The 19,824-nt window shown below is 33.9% G+C and overlaps 10 protein-coding genes across 10 annotated transcripts; 2 read left to right on the plus strand and 8 right to left on the minus strand. All coding sequences in view use genetic code 6, as the record gives it.

Annotated features, from left to right (window-relative positions):
• Positions 1-520: 520 nt before the first annotated feature.
• SS50377_21546 (Myb-like DNA-binding domain-containing protein) lies at positions 521-796 on the minus strand (the record flags this gene model as incomplete). Its single annotated transcript, XM_067905464.1, has 1 exon — positions 521-796. One exon carries the CDS (start codon positions 794-796, stop codon positions 521-523), a length of 276 nt encoding a protein of 91 aa, XP_067766781.1.
• Positions 797-1,381: 585 nt separating this feature from the next.
• Positions 1,382-2,731, plus strand: SS50377_21547 (Hexose transporter; the record flags this gene model as incomplete). Its single annotated transcript, XM_067905465.1, has 1 exon — positions 1,382-2,731. The coding sequence occupies one exon, from the start codon at positions 1,382-1,384 to the stop codon at positions 2,729-2,731; it is 1,350 nt and encodes a 449-aa protein (XP_067766782.1).
• A 1,997-nt stretch (positions 2,732-4,728) lies between these two features.
• On the minus strand, positions 4,729-5,733 carry SS50377_21548 (Cysteine-rich membrane protein 1; the record flags this gene model as incomplete). Its single annotated transcript, XM_067905466.1, has 1 exon — positions 4,729-5,733. The coding sequence occupies one exon, from the start codon at positions 5,731-5,733 to the stop codon at positions 4,729-4,731; it is 1,005 nt and encodes a 334-aa protein (XP_067766783.1).
• Positions 5,734-7,113: 1,380 nt separating this feature from the next.
• SS50377_21549 (uncharacterized protein) lies at positions 7,114-8,160 on the minus strand (the record flags this gene model as incomplete). The annotated part of the gene is made up of 1 exon (XM_067905467.1): positions 7,114-8,160. The coding sequence occupies one exon, from the start codon at positions 8,158-8,160 to the stop codon at positions 7,114-7,116; it is 1,047 nt and encodes a 348-aa protein (XP_067766784.1).
• Positions 8,161-8,669: 509 nt separating this feature from the next.
• On the minus strand, positions 8,670-10,214 carry SS50377_21550 (Cysteine-rich membrane protein 2; the record flags this gene model as incomplete). Its single annotated transcript, XM_067905468.1, has 1 exon — positions 8,670-10,214. One exon carries the CDS (start codon positions 10,212-10,214, stop codon positions 8,670-8,672), a length of 1,545 nt encoding a protein of 514 aa, XP_067766785.1.
• A 670-nt stretch (positions 10,215-10,884) lies between these two features.
• On the minus strand, positions 10,885-11,259 carry SS50377_21551 (uncharacterized protein; the record flags this gene model as incomplete). Its single annotated transcript, XM_067905469.1, has 1 exon — positions 10,885-11,259. The coding sequence occupies one exon, from the start codon at positions 11,257-11,259 to the stop codon at positions 10,885-10,887; it is 375 nt and encodes a 124-aa protein (XP_067766786.1).
• Positions 11,260-12,132: 873 nt separating this feature from the next.
• Positions 12,133-12,390, minus strand: SS50377_21552 (Cysteine-rich protein; the record flags this gene model as incomplete). The annotated part of the gene is made up of 1 exon (XM_067905470.1): positions 12,133-12,390. The coding sequence occupies one exon, from the start codon at positions 12,388-12,390 to the stop codon at positions 12,133-12,135; it is 258 nt and encodes an 85-aa protein (XP_067766787.1).
• A 127-nt stretch (positions 12,391-12,517) lies between these two features.
• On the minus strand, positions 12,518-13,180 carry SS50377_21553 (uncharacterized protein; the record flags this gene model as incomplete). Its single annotated transcript, XM_067905471.1, has 1 exon — positions 12,518-13,180. The coding sequence occupies one exon, from the start codon at positions 13,178-13,180 to the stop codon at positions 12,518-12,520; it is 663 nt and encodes a 220-aa protein (XP_067766788.1).
• Positions 13,181-16,072: 2,892 nt separating this feature from the next.
• SS50377_21554 (Cysteine-rich membrane protein 2) lies at positions 16,073-17,812 on the plus strand (the record flags this gene model as incomplete). Its single annotated transcript, XM_067905472.1, has 1 exon — positions 16,073-17,812. The coding sequence occupies one exon, from the start codon at positions 16,073-16,075 to the stop codon at positions 17,810-17,812; it is 1,740 nt and encodes a 579-aa protein (XP_067766789.1).
• A 252-nt stretch (positions 17,813-18,064) lies between these two features.
• On the minus strand, positions 18,065-18,616 carry SS50377_21555 (uncharacterized protein; the record flags this gene model as incomplete). The annotated part of the gene is made up of 1 exon (XM_067905473.1): positions 18,065-18,616. The coding sequence occupies one exon, from the start codon at positions 18,614-18,616 to the stop codon at positions 18,065-18,067; it is 552 nt and encodes a 183-aa protein (XP_067766790.1).
• Between the last annotated feature and the right edge of the window lie 1,208 nt (positions 18,617-19,824).

Raw genomic sequence — 19,824 nt, forward strand, 5'->3', positions numbered from 1 at the left:
ATTAATGTAAATTTCAGTTTTTACATATTTGGTTGTAGTTAAAAATAGTGGATGGGGATCGTAGCTGATGGTAGTATTGGGGTAAAGTGGATGTGAGTTGGGTTAATAGGGAGGGGGAATATGTGTATTATTGTGAAGGGGTATTGTGGTTTTGATAAGAGAGAAATGTAAGTAAGGGTTTTTGAGAAACTTAGATGGGGGCTTGTTTTGGAATAATATGAAGGATATGTTAATAATAAGGTAGTGTGGAGTAAAATTAGTGTGAAAAAATTCATGTAATAAATATTTAGAAATTTCATGTTTCTTTCAGAGGGTAAATTCAATTAGTAATAGATGAAATAATTAGTATAAGTTTGTAAACTCATAATAAAATCATGCAGATAACTTGTTGGGGATAGTTTTATTTGATTTGTATTAAAAATTAGTTAATGATTTTATAGATACTACTGTAAAAATATGCTGATAGTATGTAAGTAAAGATAACAAGTAAAATGTTTTTATTTTTGATAAACAACAATAATCATTAATTACCAAATATTTGAATAATTTCGTTCAATAAATGATGTCTTGATTTCCTTTTTAGAGTATCGTCATTGACTATGAATTCTTTTATATCGTCGCAAATATCTTGTTTCTTCTCAGCTTTTTTTTAAAGATAGTAAAATTTGAATTTAATTTAATTAACAGTCAACTATGGAAAATAAATTTATTATATGTTATTCCATTATTTACCTTAAGCTTTGACAAGATTACAAAGAGTGACCTCCTCTACATCAGTCCAATGATAGTTTACCATTATTAAATTTCAGTGAGAGTAATAACTATTAATATTTCTTAATAACATGAATATGTTAAAATTAATAATTTTAATGTTTAAAAACTATAATACAAATACTCAGCAAGTTAATATATCAAAATGCGAAAATGCACTACTATAATTATAATAATGTTTTTAAAGTAGTACATTTGAGTTAGAGTAACTAGAATATTCATTATATTTGGATATTGATAAGATAGAATATATTTGGAATAATAAAACTAAAACACTATCCCATTAAAAACTTAATTAATAAGTATAGTATATAAATTTGAATAATATTATGTATTTAAATAGTTAATTAAATAATATTTGTTTTTTTAAGTTTTCATTTTTATACTATTATATGTATGTAATAAATCTTTATTATGTGCTCAATTTAGTTTTTAATATACTATAAAAACATATGATTACAAAAAACATGAAGTAAGTAACTTATGCTAACTAATGTAATATATTATATAAACACATATAGGCAATTATTGGATCTTTAAAAATTACATTCGTTTATAACTGCATTAAATTTACTATTGAAGTTTTAAAATATCTTCCCATTCCTCATAAATGGTTTCATTCGGTATTCTATTTGCAATCCAGTCGCTTACCGCTGAGACGCTCGGCTTCACCATTGCAAACTTCTCTTCTGATATAATCAAACTTTACTATATGGCTATTGGAACTTCTAATGATTTTAAAACTGCTGATGGTGATGTCCAAACTTTACTACCATATCTATCTATCGCCTCCCTTGTAGGTTTCCTCCTCGCTTCTCTCACCTTCGCTCCTATTGTCAGCTGGTTAGGCTACAAGAAGACCGGCTTAGTCGGTGCTGCCGGATCTGTCATCTTCAATGTTCTCCTCTGCATCCCTTTCAATGTATACTACTGGATGGTTATGAGGCTTTTTGCCGGCTTCTTCGTCGTATTATTTTAACAACCCAGCATCATCATCGTCGGTGAGCACGCTGAGTCCAGCAAGAGAGGTCTCCTTGGTGTCATGTTCCAATTCAACGTCACCCTTGGGATCTTGGTTGCCTCCTTAGTCTTACTTGCCATCCGTACTTATCAAGATACCTATAACGCATGGTGGGTCAACTTTGTTGTCACCTTCATATGGCCTCTCATGGGCTTTGTTTTACTTTTCTTTGTACCTGATGTCAAACCAAGAGAGGAGAAGGAAATCTCACCAATGCTCTTGTTCAAGGAGAAAAAGTACTTCAAGGTCCTCATCCTCTCTGTCATGCTCGGTCTCAACCAACAATGCACCGGTATCAACGCCGTTATCGTATACGCCACTGAGACCTTCAAAGACACCTTCAAAGACTCAACTGGTGCTAAAACACATCCATTGTCCTCCGTCTTCGGCTCCATCATCATCAACGGTGTCAACTTTGTGGCAACCCTCGGCGCCCTCGCCTTCATCGAGAAGCTCGGCCGCAAGATCCTCCTCTTCGGCGGTGTCGGCATCTGCTTCGTTGCCCAGGTCGCCCTCATGATCAACTATATCCTCGCGAAATCCAATACTGCCCTTCTCATCACAGCCTCCATCTTCTTCATCATCGGGTTCGAAATTGGTCCCGGACCTATCTTCTTCGTCTTCGCCTCCGAGCTATTCCCCGTTGAAGCCAAGTCTCTTCTGTCTTCAATCCTGCTCAGCTTCAACTATATCCCCAACATCTTTGTCGTCGTTCTCTTCCCAATTCTTACCAACGCTGCCGCATGGTCTCCCTTCGTTACCTATTTGATAGTTATGGGACTAACAACTGCTGTATTGCTCTTTACCACTCCTGAGACGAAGGGCAAGACCCAGGAAGAAATCCAGATGATCCTTACCGGCTCTGCACCAGCTGCGAGCAGCGAAGCCGAGAAGGGCTCCGAGGTGCGGTTCGGCTCTGGTGCTATGACTGCTGAGTGAAGAATCTATGAACTTTTAATTTATTCTAATGAACAAATTGAAATAAGTATATTATATGTATTAAATTAATATATCATTTTCTAATATATAAAAAGCTAAGATAACTAATCTCCTGAAAAACTATATATTTCCTTTACTTTAAATTTACTCCTATAAACTAACAGGTTAGCTTACATTTTTAAGCTAACTTTTCGATTTTTTGATACACCAAAACACACCTCCCCAGATACCTCCGATTATCACTATAATAGCAATGACTATTCCAGCAACTGCGCCTCCACACAAACTACTATTTTAATCCATCTTATACACCCAAACTGCAGAACTAACCTATCTTTTCTGCGCCTTATACGCAGGTCTCACACTCACCTTTTACTATCTCACAACCTCTCAAGCAGTTTAACACTCGCTATTATCAGAATTACATGTTAAGCAATTTACTTTTCCAGCACATTAAGAAGCTGCAATTTGAGTTTCTGCGCTACAAGGTTTTGAAGCTCCATCCTCGCAAACCTAACCTGAAATTATCACTTAATCGCAAATAGGTTAGCAAGTTTAGTGAGTAGTAGGCTAGTGCGAATTAGCGCAAATTTCACGCGTCTTAGCATCTTTTTGGTAGGTCTTGCAAGTTGTGTCGCATTTTTAGCAGTCATTTTCAGACATAAAGTGGCCTGGTAAGCACTCTGAATAAATGCAAATGTTAGTAATTTTGAACCAGGCCAGGCAGGTGCCGCATTGTGGTGGGTTTGGAGAGCTGTAGGTAGCACAATTGATGGATGTAGAATACTAGCATTTTTCAGTTGTATTTTTTGTACAGGTCGTACATTTGCCGTTTTTTAAGAAGTAGTCATGCGAACATATTTTACACACCTCTTTGTCCCCAGCACAATTAGCACAGTTTGCAGTACAGGGCTCGCAGGTGGTTCCAGAAAGAATATTTCCAGGTTTGCACTCGCTGCACTCAGTGGAACTATTAGCACATTTCGTGCATTTAACGTCACATTCTGTGCAGGTATTTGCGTTGAAAAACTTACCGTCAGCGCAAGTTAGGCAGGAATTTGTAGTAGCTGCAGAGCAGGTGGCGCAAGATTCATCACATACCGTAAATGCAGTTTCAGCTTCAGGGACATTAGCAGGGCAGAAGAATCAAGTGTTGCAAGTGGTCTTGTCGGCAGAAGTACATTTGTTATCCATTTTGATATAAATTGAATAGTTAACTTTATATGTATAATACGTATGGATAGGGAATATGAGTTGCTGTTTCTTTCTATTTTTACATTATAACTAATTATAGGGTTATATGAATATATTTTAAATTGAAAAATCAGATATTAACAAAAATCTACTTTACTTATAGTACTCCTAACAATGGGCACTAAAAACAAATTTTATGTTTTTTCTCTTTGCTATTAATAATCGGTGTCTAATTTAGATTCGTGTAACAACTTTGCCAGTTTTGCAAATAGATAATTGCTCAATCTGATAATATACATATATAATTAGTAACTTCAAATTTTATAATACTAATACTAATATTGAATATTTTAAGTATATAACAATACAACGAAAAATGGATAAATCACGATACCTAATTGTAAATAGTATTAGATTTACCACCATTTGCACAGAATCTATGCTTCTGCCCTAAAGTATCAAATCTATAATTTAGGATATTTCCAGTACTTGCTACCAATGTATCCCTAGCGCACTATCATTATCTCACTAGATTTCACTATCATCCATTCATAGAAACTGGATAAATTGCAAATTGCAGTTTTTATTATTTTACGTTATGATACGTTATACTGAAGAATACATTACGCTACAATTAAGATTTTGGGATTCAAAATTTTTAATATATGCTGAACTTATTTATTGTAGTAATACTAAATAATTATATATACAAAGTATCAAATATAATATTACTTAACAAGTTACTATTATAAACAAGTAGTTTGAAAATTTCAGATTACAATCAATTATATATTAAATAATTTTCACTTCTTTCCTTTCTTGATGAAATAATAAGCTAGGCCGCCACCGACGGCTCCCACCACCACCAGCACAGCAATCACAATTCCCGCAGTTGCACCGCCTGAGAGGTTCCCAGACTACTTTCTCGGTACGAAGCAAAAGTCTCCAATTTTTACAACCCCATCTTAGCAATTTTTACATTCATTGCTTTCAAATTTGTATCCAGGGAGACAGGAGCCGCACTTAGTATTAATACTGTTACAGGTGAAACAGTTTGTATTATTGTTACACTCACACTCAGTTATCTGTGATTCTCCTCCACAGGCTGTAGCAGTGGTACCAACGCATGCTTATCCATCTGCTAAATCTGGGCTGCAATCTGCCTGACAGGTTTAGTGGATGGTCATCTGATTACCCATCTTACATGTATCGCACAAATCAACGCCCTATGAGCACGTAGCACAAGTATCGCTGCATTTTGTGCAAACTGAGTTGGCCATCATATAGCCATCGATGCAGGCATTGCATACATCCCCCGTTTTCTTATAGCCAGTAATACAAACATCGCATTTGGACGTATCACCAGAATTACAGGTGGCGCAGTTGAGAGCCACACCACACTCGCATTCTTCTGTTGTATTTGCAGCGCAAGTACTACATTTACCGTCTTTTAAGAAGAAATTGTTTTTGCAGATCTTACAAATTGCTTTGTCTCCAGCGCAGTTCTCACAATTTACTGGGCAGGCCTCGCAGGTGGTTCCAGAAAGCATATGTCCTGATTTACACTCGCTGCACTCAGTGGCACTATTAGCACATTTAGTACATTTATCATCGCAGGCTGTGCAGGAATTAGAGCTGAAAAACTTACCGTCGGCGCAGGTCAGGCAGTCAACTGAAGTACCTGCTGAGCAGGTTGCACAAGATCCATCACATGCTACACAATCAGTACTATCTGTCATAACGTTAGAAGGACAGAAGTACCCAGGTTTGCAAGTAGTTGTATCGGTAGAAGTACATTTGTTATCCATTTTAAAATAAATGGAATAGTTATTCTTATATGTATATCGGATATGAATAAGTAATATCAGTTTTTGTTTCTTCGTATCTTTAAATAGTAAGTAGTATTACCTTCCATTAAACATATATTTCATGCGTACTTCTTTATAAGTTAGTAATAACCTACTTTATTTATACTATTATCAATATAAATAAAAAACAATCTTATGTTTTATCTTCTATTTATTATTATTATTTTATGACTAACATGAATTTGAATGTAACTTTTATACTTTTTCAAATTAACAATGAATATATTTCGATAACGACATATATATACCTAAGAATCTTTAAATTATTATTTTAATATTATACACTAAATTGCTTAAGTATATTTCTAAACATAAACAAAAATACTTAATTTTGATGGTGAGAAAATTAACAACTACTTGTCAAGATTGCTTTCGATCAAACCTAAGAAATAAAATCTATAATTTTGCATGTTTCGTTATTCCATCTCAATTAAGCATTAGCGTAGTATCGTATTTCAAAAACATCACAATATCATATTTGATAGAAGCTGCAATTCATGCAATTTTTATCAATTCACATGACTTACTCTTTTAAGCAGAAAAAGCTTTTGCAATATCGCTTAAATGCTACCAAAGCAAAATTTGAGAATTCAATATCGCTACATATTTTATTATCACAATATAAGTTATTAATATTATCAAACGTTTGATATTAAAATTTCTATTCTGTCAATTTAATTCTGTAATTTTCATATTATAAATGTATATTATTCAACCTCACTTCTTTCCTTTATTAATAAAGTCATAGGCAATGGCACCACACCTATAATAACTCCAGCTAACATGCGACTGACAGACTTATACTCGAGCTTATTAACGTTTAATAACAGGTATAGTCAACTTTTTAACTACCTACTGCACAATCTTTGTGAAAATCTTCTTTCAAGGGATAGCCAGTATGGCAAATTACGAATTTATTAGTAAATTTCCCAGTGAATTTTTCATCTATAAAAATACAATTACGATTATCTATGAAACCCGTGCATGCGCTAAATTATCTATTCTACATTTATAAAGTATTGTTGGGCATGCTGTATTCTGATAATGGAATATCCTGGTAGGTAGAAAACCTATTATCAATAGGACCTTATATAGTTAGTTTTATAATGAGCTGTTACAATAAATACTAATTTTTCCACTTATATGTGTAAACATTCATGATCTGTTCGATATATCCAGTGCAGGTCTGACCTGTATTAATATCATGCGTAGTTTTGTGCACTGTTTTAAGTTAGTAGATATCTCATAGGAAGCATGAAACAAATATAAGTATTCCCAGATTCCTTTATCTCGCAAAATTCGATCTCTTTGCAAAGATTCTCAGCATCGCACGTATTAGCGTTATTAGATAGGACATATAGGCGTCACTAGTACGTTTAAATGCGGTAAAGCATGTGCTTCTAGCTGATATTTTATAGACAGCGATGCAGGTACCGCATGTACCTGACTTAGCGGTATCGCAAGTTGCGCAGTTAGCTGCCCCAGAGCATTCGAACTGCGCGGTAGCGTTCTTTTCGCACGACTAGCAGGCCCCGTTGATGCTGAAATAGCCGTCCTTGCATAGGCTGCACACGTTCTTGTCTCCAGCGCAATCAGCGCAGCCTTCAGAGCACGCGCCGCATGTGCTGCCATCTAAAGCAAAGCCAGGAGTGCCGCTTTTGCAGTTGGTTACTGTACCCTCACAGCTCGTATAGTTCTCTTAGTAGGTTTTGTAGGTGCCTATGCAGATTTGGTTGGTAGCGCAGACGGCATCGTCAGTGTTGCACTCCAACTCGCATTTCCCGCCAAAGAGCTTGTAGCCAGTCTTACACGTACTGCAGCTATTCTTATCAACAGAACAGACCTTGCAATTAGCGCCCTAACAGGCCTTGCCCACCTCTACTGATGTGCACTTTATTCACCTATCCAAGCAAGCGGCACAAATACGCTTACCCATAACTTTAGACCTGAAAAATCCACCCAGGTACTCAATGCACGCAGGAACTCCCTTAGGGTCAAAATTCCCGACGCAGCTTTTGTATTTATCTGCATTTTCCCTATGTGACACAATTTATCCATGCACTCTGACCTGTTATCGCGGCATACCTCGCATTTCCCACCATTACTAACTAAGTTATTTATGCACGTTACACACATTTTTATGTCCATTGAACAGGTCTGGCAGTTCTCTACTTAGCACACTTATCGCCATTCTTGACGCAATTAATCGCATAGCGCGTCCACGAACCGCTCCTATCGCCTACATAAGCAAACATGCACTTTCCGCATTTGATATTTACTTCTTCGAGGTTTGCGCTGCTGCGAACTACAGAATTTGCACGAAATTTCATCGCCATTTGCGCAGTGCTGGTAGTATTTTTTTGCCATTTTAAGACCTGATAGAAAGGCATTTGTGGATTTAATGTTTAGAAAATTGGATAATTATGCAGCTGCGTACAGCAATATGTGCAATTATGCTTATCAGGATGAAGAGTTGGAAATGATGCGTTCACTAATTGCGCTGATGAGGTTATTGCAATAAGAGCTTGTATTTTGCGAGTGTGGGGTAAGATAATAGTCTGTCGGTTAGGCAGGTAGTATGAATTTCGCTGGTAGTTAAATCGGTCGTGTTGAGTGTTTATGGTGGAGTTTTCTGGTATTTTAGTAGGGTGAAAGTCGCAAAGCTATAAATTGTAAGTAAGTGGAGGTAGTAATGAGGGGAAGTGAGAGGTTGGAGGTAAATATTTATTAGTTTAGTGTCTAGTTGGTGAGGATTTCAGAAATTGGGCGTTTTGCGTTCTGGGGGTAAGAGATTTAAATGCGCGCTTACAGGATAGGGAAATACAAATTCCGTTTGAAACGGTAAAGATATATATTAAAATGCAGTATAGTATAATTCATTATTTAGTTTACCCATACATTGCAGCTGATTCAACAATTTAGTACTATATGTTTTACTTATTAGTTGTCGCATCATCATTCTTTTAAACGAAATTAGATTTTTTCTTCATTAAAACAGCATAGACTACTCCACCAATAATAACACCAACTAGAGATACTATGCCAACAGCAATTCCGATTATAGAGCCGCTGCTCATCTTATTTATTAATGGCAGACAGGCTCCGTCTACAAGAGATGCTTTATTTTTGCATTAGGTGCAGGAAATTTCGCTATCACAGGCCAGGCAATAATCTGGGCATTATTGACATCTATTACCTATAATTTATGACTGGCAGAAAGATCCTGATGCACAACGGAACATTTCATTACAGAAATCCTAGACACACTTTCTATCCGAATTAAAGCGTGCGTGACCAAAGCATTCAGTGCAGGTGTCTTTGTCAGAGCAAACCTTGCATAAATCAGGGCACTAAATGCATACATTCCCAGAGTCCAGTTTCTCGCACTGCTGGCCGTCAGGACAGCCCCTTATACTCGTGCATTAATCCTTTACACACTAATCATCATTGGTGAATCTATATCCATCCAAACAAGCATCACATGTATCAGCTGCCGAGCATTGCTAGCAATTTTGAGAACATTTTAGGCAGCGATTATCCTATTTCAAGTAGCCAGTTGAGCATCTAGTGCAAACCTCTAAGTTCTTGCAGCTATCGCACCCTTCCATACAGTTAACGCAAGTTGAACCAATATTATTAGCATCACAGAACTAGTTAGGTCTGCAGGGGTTTTTAGAGTTGCATTCGCTCGGAACGCACTCCCCGCCAACCAGATCGTGGTGGTCCTTACAGAGGCCACATACATCCTTCGACGAACATGCGCGGCAGTTGGCCTTACAGAACGTGCACGTATTAGCCATCTTATCAAGTAAATAGCTATCTTTGCAAATTTAGCATTCTTAGTAGCTGGAGCATTTTTTGCAGTTTACCGGGCAAGGCTGACATACATCATCTATTGCTCTGTAACCCTCTATACACTCAAAGCATTTATCATCTTCACAGTTTATACAGTTTTCTGGGCATTTCTGGCACACTTTATTTATAAAATTATAGTCAGGTAAGCATCGGCTACAGGACCATTTACTAGTGCATTGACCGCAACCTGGTGAACAGGGATAACAATTATGGTATCTATCTTTAAAAAATCCAGGGTTGCAATCTTTGCATACCCACTATCCACTGCAGATATTGCAGTCCTGCACGCATTTAACACACTAACCGTCTTTAACTATGTATCCTGGGATACAGTTGGAGCATCTTTGGCTGCCACAATTTTCGCAGTTAGCTGTGCACGGCTTGCACGCATTATTCTCTAAGTAGTACCCAGATCGGCATGCTTAACATTTGCCCCGTGAAGACGCCTAGCACCTCTTGCAGTTGAATATTTCGCATGCTTGACAAATTTATGGCTTTAATTTATCAGTGGTTGGGCAAACAGTGCCTTCTGGGCAGGTTTTTGTAGGGCAGATGTACGAGTCCATTTAATAAATCCTAGAAACGGCATATATATTTATATATACGAATTAATATAAATGATATTATTTGCTTACTTATGTTTACTTATAATCACTAGTATTGTGCGAAAGTAAAAATGATAGCTTTTAAAGTTTATATATTTATATCTAAATAGTAGTATTTCATTTTTTTTCTTTTATTGATTATATAATATTTATATGAATATAAAAATAAAACTAGATTCTCAAGATATTAAATTACAATAAAAAGTTTCATGTAATGAAATTTTTACGCATACCATAAATTATTATTTTATATTAAAAAATATATTAAATAGATCATATTTAAATTATATTGAAATTATTTATCAATATAGATTGTATTGGACCTATATATTATCAACATACATCTTCAGTTACAAATCATTGTTTCTATACATTTACCATATACCATAATTTCGCATATTTTATTTTCAAATTTAGTTTCCGCTGTATACTTTTTTAAATAGTAAAGGCGTTTCAGCTGATTAGATATAAACTTGTATCAATGTATATAACACTAAAACTGATAAAATAGCAGCAAAAGCTACAACTGTTCCACCCGCAGTGGAAGGCCTGGGATTTCAGCGCGAATACTTGAATCATCATGTGCTAAATTAGATGGATGCGTAGAGAAGTGCAGTGAATGAAATATAGGTCATTTGGGCAGTAGAAGCGTTTTTGAGGTGTGCCTGTGGGAGCTATGATAGAAAAGTATTTAAATATGTTAGAGAGACTTTTTCCTGAAATATGGAGATATTTGTGTCGCAGGATACAGGAAGATAGCGAATTTGTGCGGTGTATGTACAGATTGGTATAGGTAATTAACTAAATTTGGAGAAAATTAGGTCGAAAGTGGAAATTCTGAGCATATAGTGTTGAGTTGTGCTATGCTAGCCTCGCTGCACACCAGATGATAATTAGCTAAGATGTTAACATCTTGTGACACATCATTAGCAGAGGGCGGAGCATGCATTGGGACTGCTGCCGCTGCCTGCAGAATTGAACCCAAAACAACTGTTTGCATGCGCATAGCCTCTGCTAACCGTCATACCTGAGCCAAAGATAAGACTAAATGCAGTTCTTGCCTCCCTGGGTACAAATTATAAACGGGTAAATGCAAAAATATGTGAAGATTGTTCTATCTAGTCAGCACCCTGATGTTTTGCACCAATAGAGATGTATGACAGCATCCCTGGAGGCGTGGTAGCCAGAATTATGCTTATGGGCACCTTCGGGACAGTCTTACTTTATATTCCGTCAAGAAGGCAGGAACCGATAGCTGTCCTAATATTAACTTAGCAATATAGTTTAAATATAATATATTTGGCAAGAAAACATACTATATGCTACTGTAATCATGTGTAGGTGGGGGTTTTCAATCTTAAAAATAGCTATAATTCCCCATACTTAGGCTCACTATAGTAATCGAAAATATTGCTAATATAATTTTTGAGCATAGCACTGGTTTTAGTAAACTAGCGGTCGATGGCGATTCTTTATTAAAATTTATTTAAGTATTATATATTATTGTATATACTAAATTTTGAATAAAAATGAGGATCCTAAAAGTCCAATTACAGCTACACTGAAAAGTCGGATTAATATATGATACTAGGGTATAACACAGTATATGGTACTTCTTGTTTCATGAATCAAATTAAAATAAAATATAATGGATTAATATCGCCATATTACAGGTCATGGGTACAAGATGTTGCTATCACTACTGGGATAGCTGAGAACCTTGCTTTTTTTCTTAAAATAGATAACCTGGCCGATAGTCGCACAGCTGCTATCGATTACTATTTGACCAATAGTCCCCGAAATTGGTTTGACGGCATGCTTCTTTACAGCTCAGAGTACTACATGAAGCTATTTTGATATAGATAATAACATTATGATATCAGTAGCATGGGTAATCAGACAGAAGGAAGCCTCTCATGCACTGGATTGAGGCCCTCCCATCACGGAGCAAGCAGGTGTGAAGATTACCACATGCGCACAAAGAGGATATACCATCGGTACCACACTTGATATGCCTTCCACCATGATAGAATTCACCTTCCTTGAGCTCCTGACTGCAGTTGCAACATATTTTCCGTCCTTCTTCGCACATTAAAAAAGCACAGCACGCAGCCTACTAACCTGGTATGCATTTCATCTAACTTTTCAGCTCATAGTTAGTACAGCTCTTCTGCACCCACAGGCAAAATTGAAATCATTCATAATTTATATCTTGTATGTGCCCGTTTTAAGGAATAAACCATTTTCGCATTTATTCCATTTCCTCATATCATTTGATCAGGGTTAATAATTATATATGTTGTATCTATCATATTACTCCTTATTTTGGATGATTCAACATACATATCGTTCATTATCCGGTGATACTGTATCATTTTAGCATCTATCGCTATTTTCAACTTCACAAAGTGTGAAATTTTAAGAAAACTAATATTAGTAGGTATCTCAATTACCTAACTAAAATGGTCTCCAAGAGGTTCCTGAGTGAATAAAATTGTATATCCAACTGGTACACACATCATCGGAGATGAATCCTCTTTGCAGAGCAGATAGTAATCCTTGGAATAATTTTAAACGTAATTAGCTTGAAATAATAGCGTGGGAGGCAGGCTGTACAGGTTATCTGTATGTTGATACTATGTTATTGGTGTCAGTATGAATGTCATTTAATATTTACTGATTTGCAAATTAGCAGTATCTAGAGTTATAGCAATTGCAATCGTATTATTCTTGGATTTTACTTTTTAGACAAATCTCATATGATCCCATATACTCATATTAGCATTATTAGCATACTCCGCATTATTAATCTGGGTTAATATATTACTAAAGGCTTATATAATAGTGAAAACATTATTGTAGGAATATAAGTATTCTCTATTATATTAACTTTCACAATCAATTTATGATAGTAGTTACCTGAACATATTGCACGCTCTTAACTGCATTCAGCACAATCTTTTTATTCTAAATCTTATGCTAGCGCTATGTTATGGTATAAATAGCTCTAAGTACAATTAAGAGAGGACTTATTTAGGATTATTGGCGCATATGTCATTTTATTGTAGCTAATTTTTATATAAGACAAGAAAAACATAATACTTAACTAGAAGTTTCTATATCTAAGATTAGTCTTGATATTCTAATCAATTTACTGGTACATATCAAATTGAAGTCTAGTTTTTATCTAGATGCATGTATTAAGTCGCATATTCTAATTCTTCGTGAAATGCATTTTTCTAGTATATACCTTACTACTATTAGTTTTAGCTATCATACATGACTATGCTCTATCTATTTTAGATAGTCGATAATTAACATACCTTGATGAATCTCGTCAATGCTTACCTTGTAGCAACAGGTCTAACATCTCCAGATAATATTTACTTACAGTTATCAAAAATGACAAAACTCACTATTATAATATTTAACACAACATTGACTATTACTAGTACTCCGCTTTATCTAAAGACTATTATTCTCAATTTATCGTAAGTTTATTATTTGATCTGGGTGTATGCCGTCAATATAGTGTAGTATAATTTCCCGCATATAATTGTAATATTACGTTAAACCACATTATGAAATTGCAAAGTTTAGGATCTAGTTAAATATTTATAAAACTAAAATTAGCAGCATTCATATAATTATAAATCTGATTAGCAATATATTCTGAAATCTAAATTTAGTATTAGAAAGCTCGTTGTTAATTGTAATTAATATATTCCTCACGAATTGTTGTTTTTATTGTTTTAAATATAATAATATCGATCAGTCCCCAAATAATATACAAGGCTACAATAGTAGGTATTATTTCTAGATATATTTTAGTGGAATCGTTATAAGTTAACTATACATTTTTATAATTGAACCGTTGATATTGGTTACTGTCAGTTGATTGTTTTTTCTTGACGATGAACATATAAACAACAAAACTTCCAATTAGACCAATATTGCCTATTATTCTGATAACTGCACCAATAATATACCCAAGCATCATATGGTGATATGTGAATGCTAAATCCCATTAGTAGGGGAATTATCATGTTTACATTTAGAAATAACCTTGCAAAACTAAGTCACCATCACAAAAGAGTAAAAGATCATTTGTGGGTTTCCAAAAACACATAACAATTTTATAATTCGTGTTACGACCCATGAAATAACTAAGCCTTTCGGACACTGATAAATGCTGTCTTACTCTTTTTGGATGGTTACTTACTACTCTATCTTGTAATATTCTTTGTTAATATTTTGCATATTATATTTTATCGTCTACAAGTTAAATGTGCTACGATTCAGGCTAAAATTAACCATATTTTATTTTATACCATTATACTATTTTATGTTTTAAATTTTAAATTTATTTTATTTGTTATTTAAGGAAATAAGTATTATGGAAACTAGGATTATCTTTTATTAAAGATATATGGTTAACTATCAGTTATCGTACTTTCATTTTAATAATTATATTTTTGTTATATTGTTTTGGCTCTTATTCAATTTATTTGTATAGCTTTTATCGTATGTCACGCGTTTCTAAATATTATAGGTTCATCATTGGTATGAAAAATGAATCAAACACATAAAACTCAATATTGAATTTAAAACTTGATACCCTTGAATTGTTTTTCATGTTGCAGGCCATTTAAACACCATCCTATAGGCGTTCATATTTATCACGACCCGCTGTCGCATAAAGGCACTTTTAAATGCACTTTTTGAGTATAAGAAAGCAGCATTATAAAATAATTTTAAAATTATTCAAAATCTAAATTACTGTAGCAGCAAAAGTCGCAAATGAAAAATGAAAAGTGATGGGGTAGATTTTGGGTTTGTTAAAATAAATTGTTCATAATTGGTTTTTGAAACTGGGATCGATTATCGCCTTTTTGCTTCTCTCTGTGTCGTTTTCTACTATGCTGTTGGACGGTTTCAGCTATTAATTAAAAGTTATAACTATTTGTTAATTATTATTATACAATATGTTAAATAATAATTATGAAAATCGTAAAATTGAATATGAGTATTTAGATGTATTATGTAATTATTTTGTGTGATCTGTACAAGATTATTTATGATAAGTTATTTTCTTATGGCGACTAATGCTGAAAATTCAATGTAAAGCCAAAGCCTAGTTTATTTGTATAAAATTTATTGGAATAAGCAAATTACATCAAAGTTTAACTCAAATCAGCGAGAAATAAATTTTGTGTACATTTAACTTCTGATAATATGTAAAATTTATATCTTCAGCAATTTATTTTTATTAATGTATATAATATAGTTATTTATAAATTGTTGGAAAATTGCATCTTTTAACCCATTCTATTGAGCATTGTTATTGAATGTGAGTAAAACTATAACCAAGCACCATAAAGTATCCAATCAACATATATTCAATTAGTTTATTATTTAAAATACACCTAAATATATTATAATAAATAAACTAAGTATAACTAATTGTTAAATTATTGTATGTATATAATAATTACAAAACTGAACGACAAATTATATTTTCTAAAGTTAACATTACTTATATTTGTAAATTAACAATTAATTAAATAAAAACTCTGTTAACCTGAAATAGATTATTACATAGATGTAGGATGCTTTATAAAGTTTCAGTAATAATTAAGTATTTGTAAATGTAACAATTTATATTAATATAATCTATGTTTGCATGAGTATATCAAATTCGTGTTTTAATAATTAAGTACTACTACTATAAATTAATATAATTGTTTTTCAAAAACTAAAACCCTTACCATCATTTACATCAACTTTAATATAATATTCCGAAGATCTATTTTCAGAAAATGACAGACACGGGTACATGCTCAAATGCCGTCTTCAACTGCAAGGCTGGAAACTACTGCCCTACAAATAGTTCAACTGTCGTAAATTGTCTGTCATGCTCTGAAGATATGATATATGGCTAAAGTTGTTACTGCGAAGACAGCAAACCCATATACAACTGCCAAGAATGTGCGGGCAATCGCTGCTCTAAATGCCTGTCTTAGACATTTTTATAAAATGATAGATGCCTAGACTGTCCTCCTTACTGCGATACCTGTGCAGACACAAATTCTTGCATTACGTGCACCGAAGGTTACGAAAAGAATCCATAGACCGGTATTTGTGAATTATTCTGTAAAAGTGAAGATGAATGTCTGAGCATCGGAGAAGAGTTTGGGGAACCTGCTACATCAATGGCTTAAACTTGCATTCCAAATTGCTTAGTATGCTTTACAACCACAACTTGCGAGTTCTGCAATCCTAGTGGGTTTATCAGTACACTAACAGGGCAATGCACTAGCAAATGCGTAAATATTTAAAACGGAAATTACTGTGACAACGGTACTGCAAAGCCTTGCGATGAAAATCTGACAACAGAATGCAAATGTGGCCGTGCGGACTTTTGTGCTTCTTGTAATCAAGCTGGTACCTAGTGTAAAAAGTGTTTGCCGCATATGAAATTTAACAAAACTGGCGAATGTGACGGTTGTGAGGACGGATTTGCTCTCGAAATCAGCTAGTGCATACCCTGCACAGACGAAAACTGCAATGTTTGCCCATCTAAAAAAAATATCTGTACAGCGTGCAAAAATAACTTTATGGTGTAAAACGGCAAATGCGAAAAGCAATGCACCACCATTGCCAACTGCACAGCCAGCCAAATTTGTGACAAAATCTGCAAAACCTGCACAGGCAACTGTGCCACGTGCAAGGACGCCGTCGACACCTGTATGACCTGCAAATCTGGATTTATCTTGGAAAACTAAAAATGTGCAGCCTGTCCCAGCGACTGCGCGAACTGCGACGGCGATAAAAATGATTGTAAAATTTGTAAAGAAGGCTTTTTCGCCAAAGATAAAATCTGCAATACTTGTGATGGAAACACGACCGAAAAGTGCAAGTGCGGGAATGCAGCAAATTGTGCTACCTGCGATTCTTCTGAGATAGGAAAGTGCGGAAACTGCATCACTGACTATAAAAAGGCTGACGACGGTACCTGTTCCGCCTGCGCCGACGGCTATTTGATGGTCGAAATGGCCTGCAAGAAATGTTAGTAAACGTGTGCCACGTGCTCCTAAAGCATCGTAAAGTGTACCAGCTGCATCGATTCGCACACCATGAGCATCAATTAGACGTGCGAGAAAAATTGCACGGGTGAACTTGAGGATGGAAATGTGTGCACGGCAGAAGTGATTGTGGAGTGCGGTGGAAATGATCAGATAACTGCATGTAAATGTAAAGATGCTGCAAACTGCCTCAAATGTCATAGTTCGGATAATAAAAAATGTGAATCCTGTATGACAGGCTACAAATTTGTGAATTAACAGTGCGACAGCTGCATAGACGGGTACACTGCTGTTGGAAAGTTGTGCTTCCCATAGGACGATACGCTCAGTACCAACCTTTCTGGCGGAGCCGTTGCAGGCATTGTTATCGCAGTTCTGATCGTGGTTGGAGGAGTTGCTGGTGGCGCTTTCTGGTACATGAAGAAGTCCAAAGTTAATTAGGAAATAGAGAAGTAGAATTTTAGCAGGTAGTGATAATTTACTTGGTATCAGGGTTTATGGCCAGTAAGGTGGAGATTCGAGTGGAAAGTATTCTATCGTTTCAATACGAGGGAGCATCATCTATGGTAAATTGAACTCTCCATTAATTCTTTCAGCAAAGGTAACATCTTCTACATTAAATTAATCATAGTCAATTACTTATTCATTGACTAAAGCATTTGAGTCTAATTAATTAATTTTAGTAATTATATCATACAACTATCTATTTCTTTCCTATGAGATGATTCATTAAGCCCTATCGTTTACATTGTTGATCATCTCATTGTACTTTTATGTTTTAGTTTTTAATAATTTAATCTATTAGTTTTTATATACAGATGAGATTTATTTTTCTAGTATTAGTGGTATTTATTTATTGTTCTACTTTATTTAATCTTTTAAAATAGATATATGTTTGTAATCTTTTTAATATTTATTCTCTTAACCTATTTTAATTTTATCTGATTGTTATTACGATCTGATCTTTCTAATCTTACTAATATCTTGTTTCAATAGTTTAGTTTAAGAATCATTTAAATCATCCTTTGATATTTCAAATAGCTTATTTTTCAATAACTTAATATGATGAAGCTATAACTTATATTGTTATTATTTTTAGTAGTACTCTTAAAGAGATATCTCTCTTGAAGTATTGTTATATAACTTGCTACAATTTTTGTAGAATACATTTGATGTTTAATTATACAAGCGTTGTGTGGTTGTGTTCTATTTTACATAAACATAAAAAATGGTTTTCAAAATTACTATTTTATGTATTTACTTTCTTGAATGTGACATCTTAATTATGCGCTATAAAGAATGAAGTCAAATTTGATCTTGAGAAGTTATCCCATGTTGTTGAGCTTGTTGACATCTTACTCTATGAGCTTATCTGATTAAAAACACATCTAGTTTGTCTCATAGGATGCTTAATTCGAATTCTGACCTAACGCTACCCGGCCCTCCTACAATCTCTAGAACGATCGCTTTCCACCCTGACCGGTTGAAATGTTATTTTGTTAAGTTATTCTGTTTCTATTTTATAATTTAATCTCTATGTTTGTTGATCATTTATTAGTCAAATTTGCCTTTGATCGTATTCATATAATGGAGTAGTAAATAATACATTCTAAAAGTATGGTTCAGTCGGCTTCGGTTAAAAAACGGCAAGTCATGGTTATGATCACAACAAGGTCATAAAAAATTACTTTGACGGTTTTAAACTAGAGACTACGGGTTCATGCTGTTAGTACTAGTTACTTAATTCTATAATAATAAATTATTGAAAAATTAAATCTTAATAATAGAAACTAGCTTATTAAAATGAATATAATAATATTTGATGCACGATTATTATATATTACTTAAATTATATATTATAATATATTTTAGTTATGTAATTTATTAATTAAATCTGAAATTAAATGGTTTATGATAATGTTTTAATTATTTATTAACCAAGACAAACTATTTTTACAATTATCTAAATTAAAAATAATAGTAATTTCCATTTCCTTAAAAGGATATTTATTGTAGTGATTTAGCGTGGAATAAATATTGTTGAATGAGGATTATAATAACTAATATTTGTAACGTATTGATATAAATTTTAAATTGTAAGTTATCAAGATAGTTGCTGTTATGATTTACAAATATTAATATATTAACATTAAAACAGATGAATGTTTGAAATAAATGTTACTGTTTGATAATATTTAATGATAATATATATTTGGTATAAGTAATCTCACATAATATATATTCGCTTTAAATATTATAACAAATCTACCATTCATCGAATAAGCTTTGACTGCAAAGCATATGCTTAAATTTTAAGTATATGCTTGTAATACTTATATATTTTATTAACATTTATCATCATATAAAATGATTGATTACAAATAAAAATTATTTCAAATATAATGAAATCTACGCTTCTAATGAAATTCATATTTGATTATAAACATCTTAAATTATAGTTAAAACCTAAACAGCATACATACCTC

This window comes from Spironucleus salmonicida, chromosome 2 (genome assembly GCF_000497125.1).
Source record: "Spironucleus salmonicida strain ATCC 50377 chromosome 2, whole genome shotgun sequence".
NCBI classification, from domain to species: Eukaryota; Fornicata; order Diplomonadida; family Hexamitidae; genus Spironucleus; species Spironucleus salmonicida.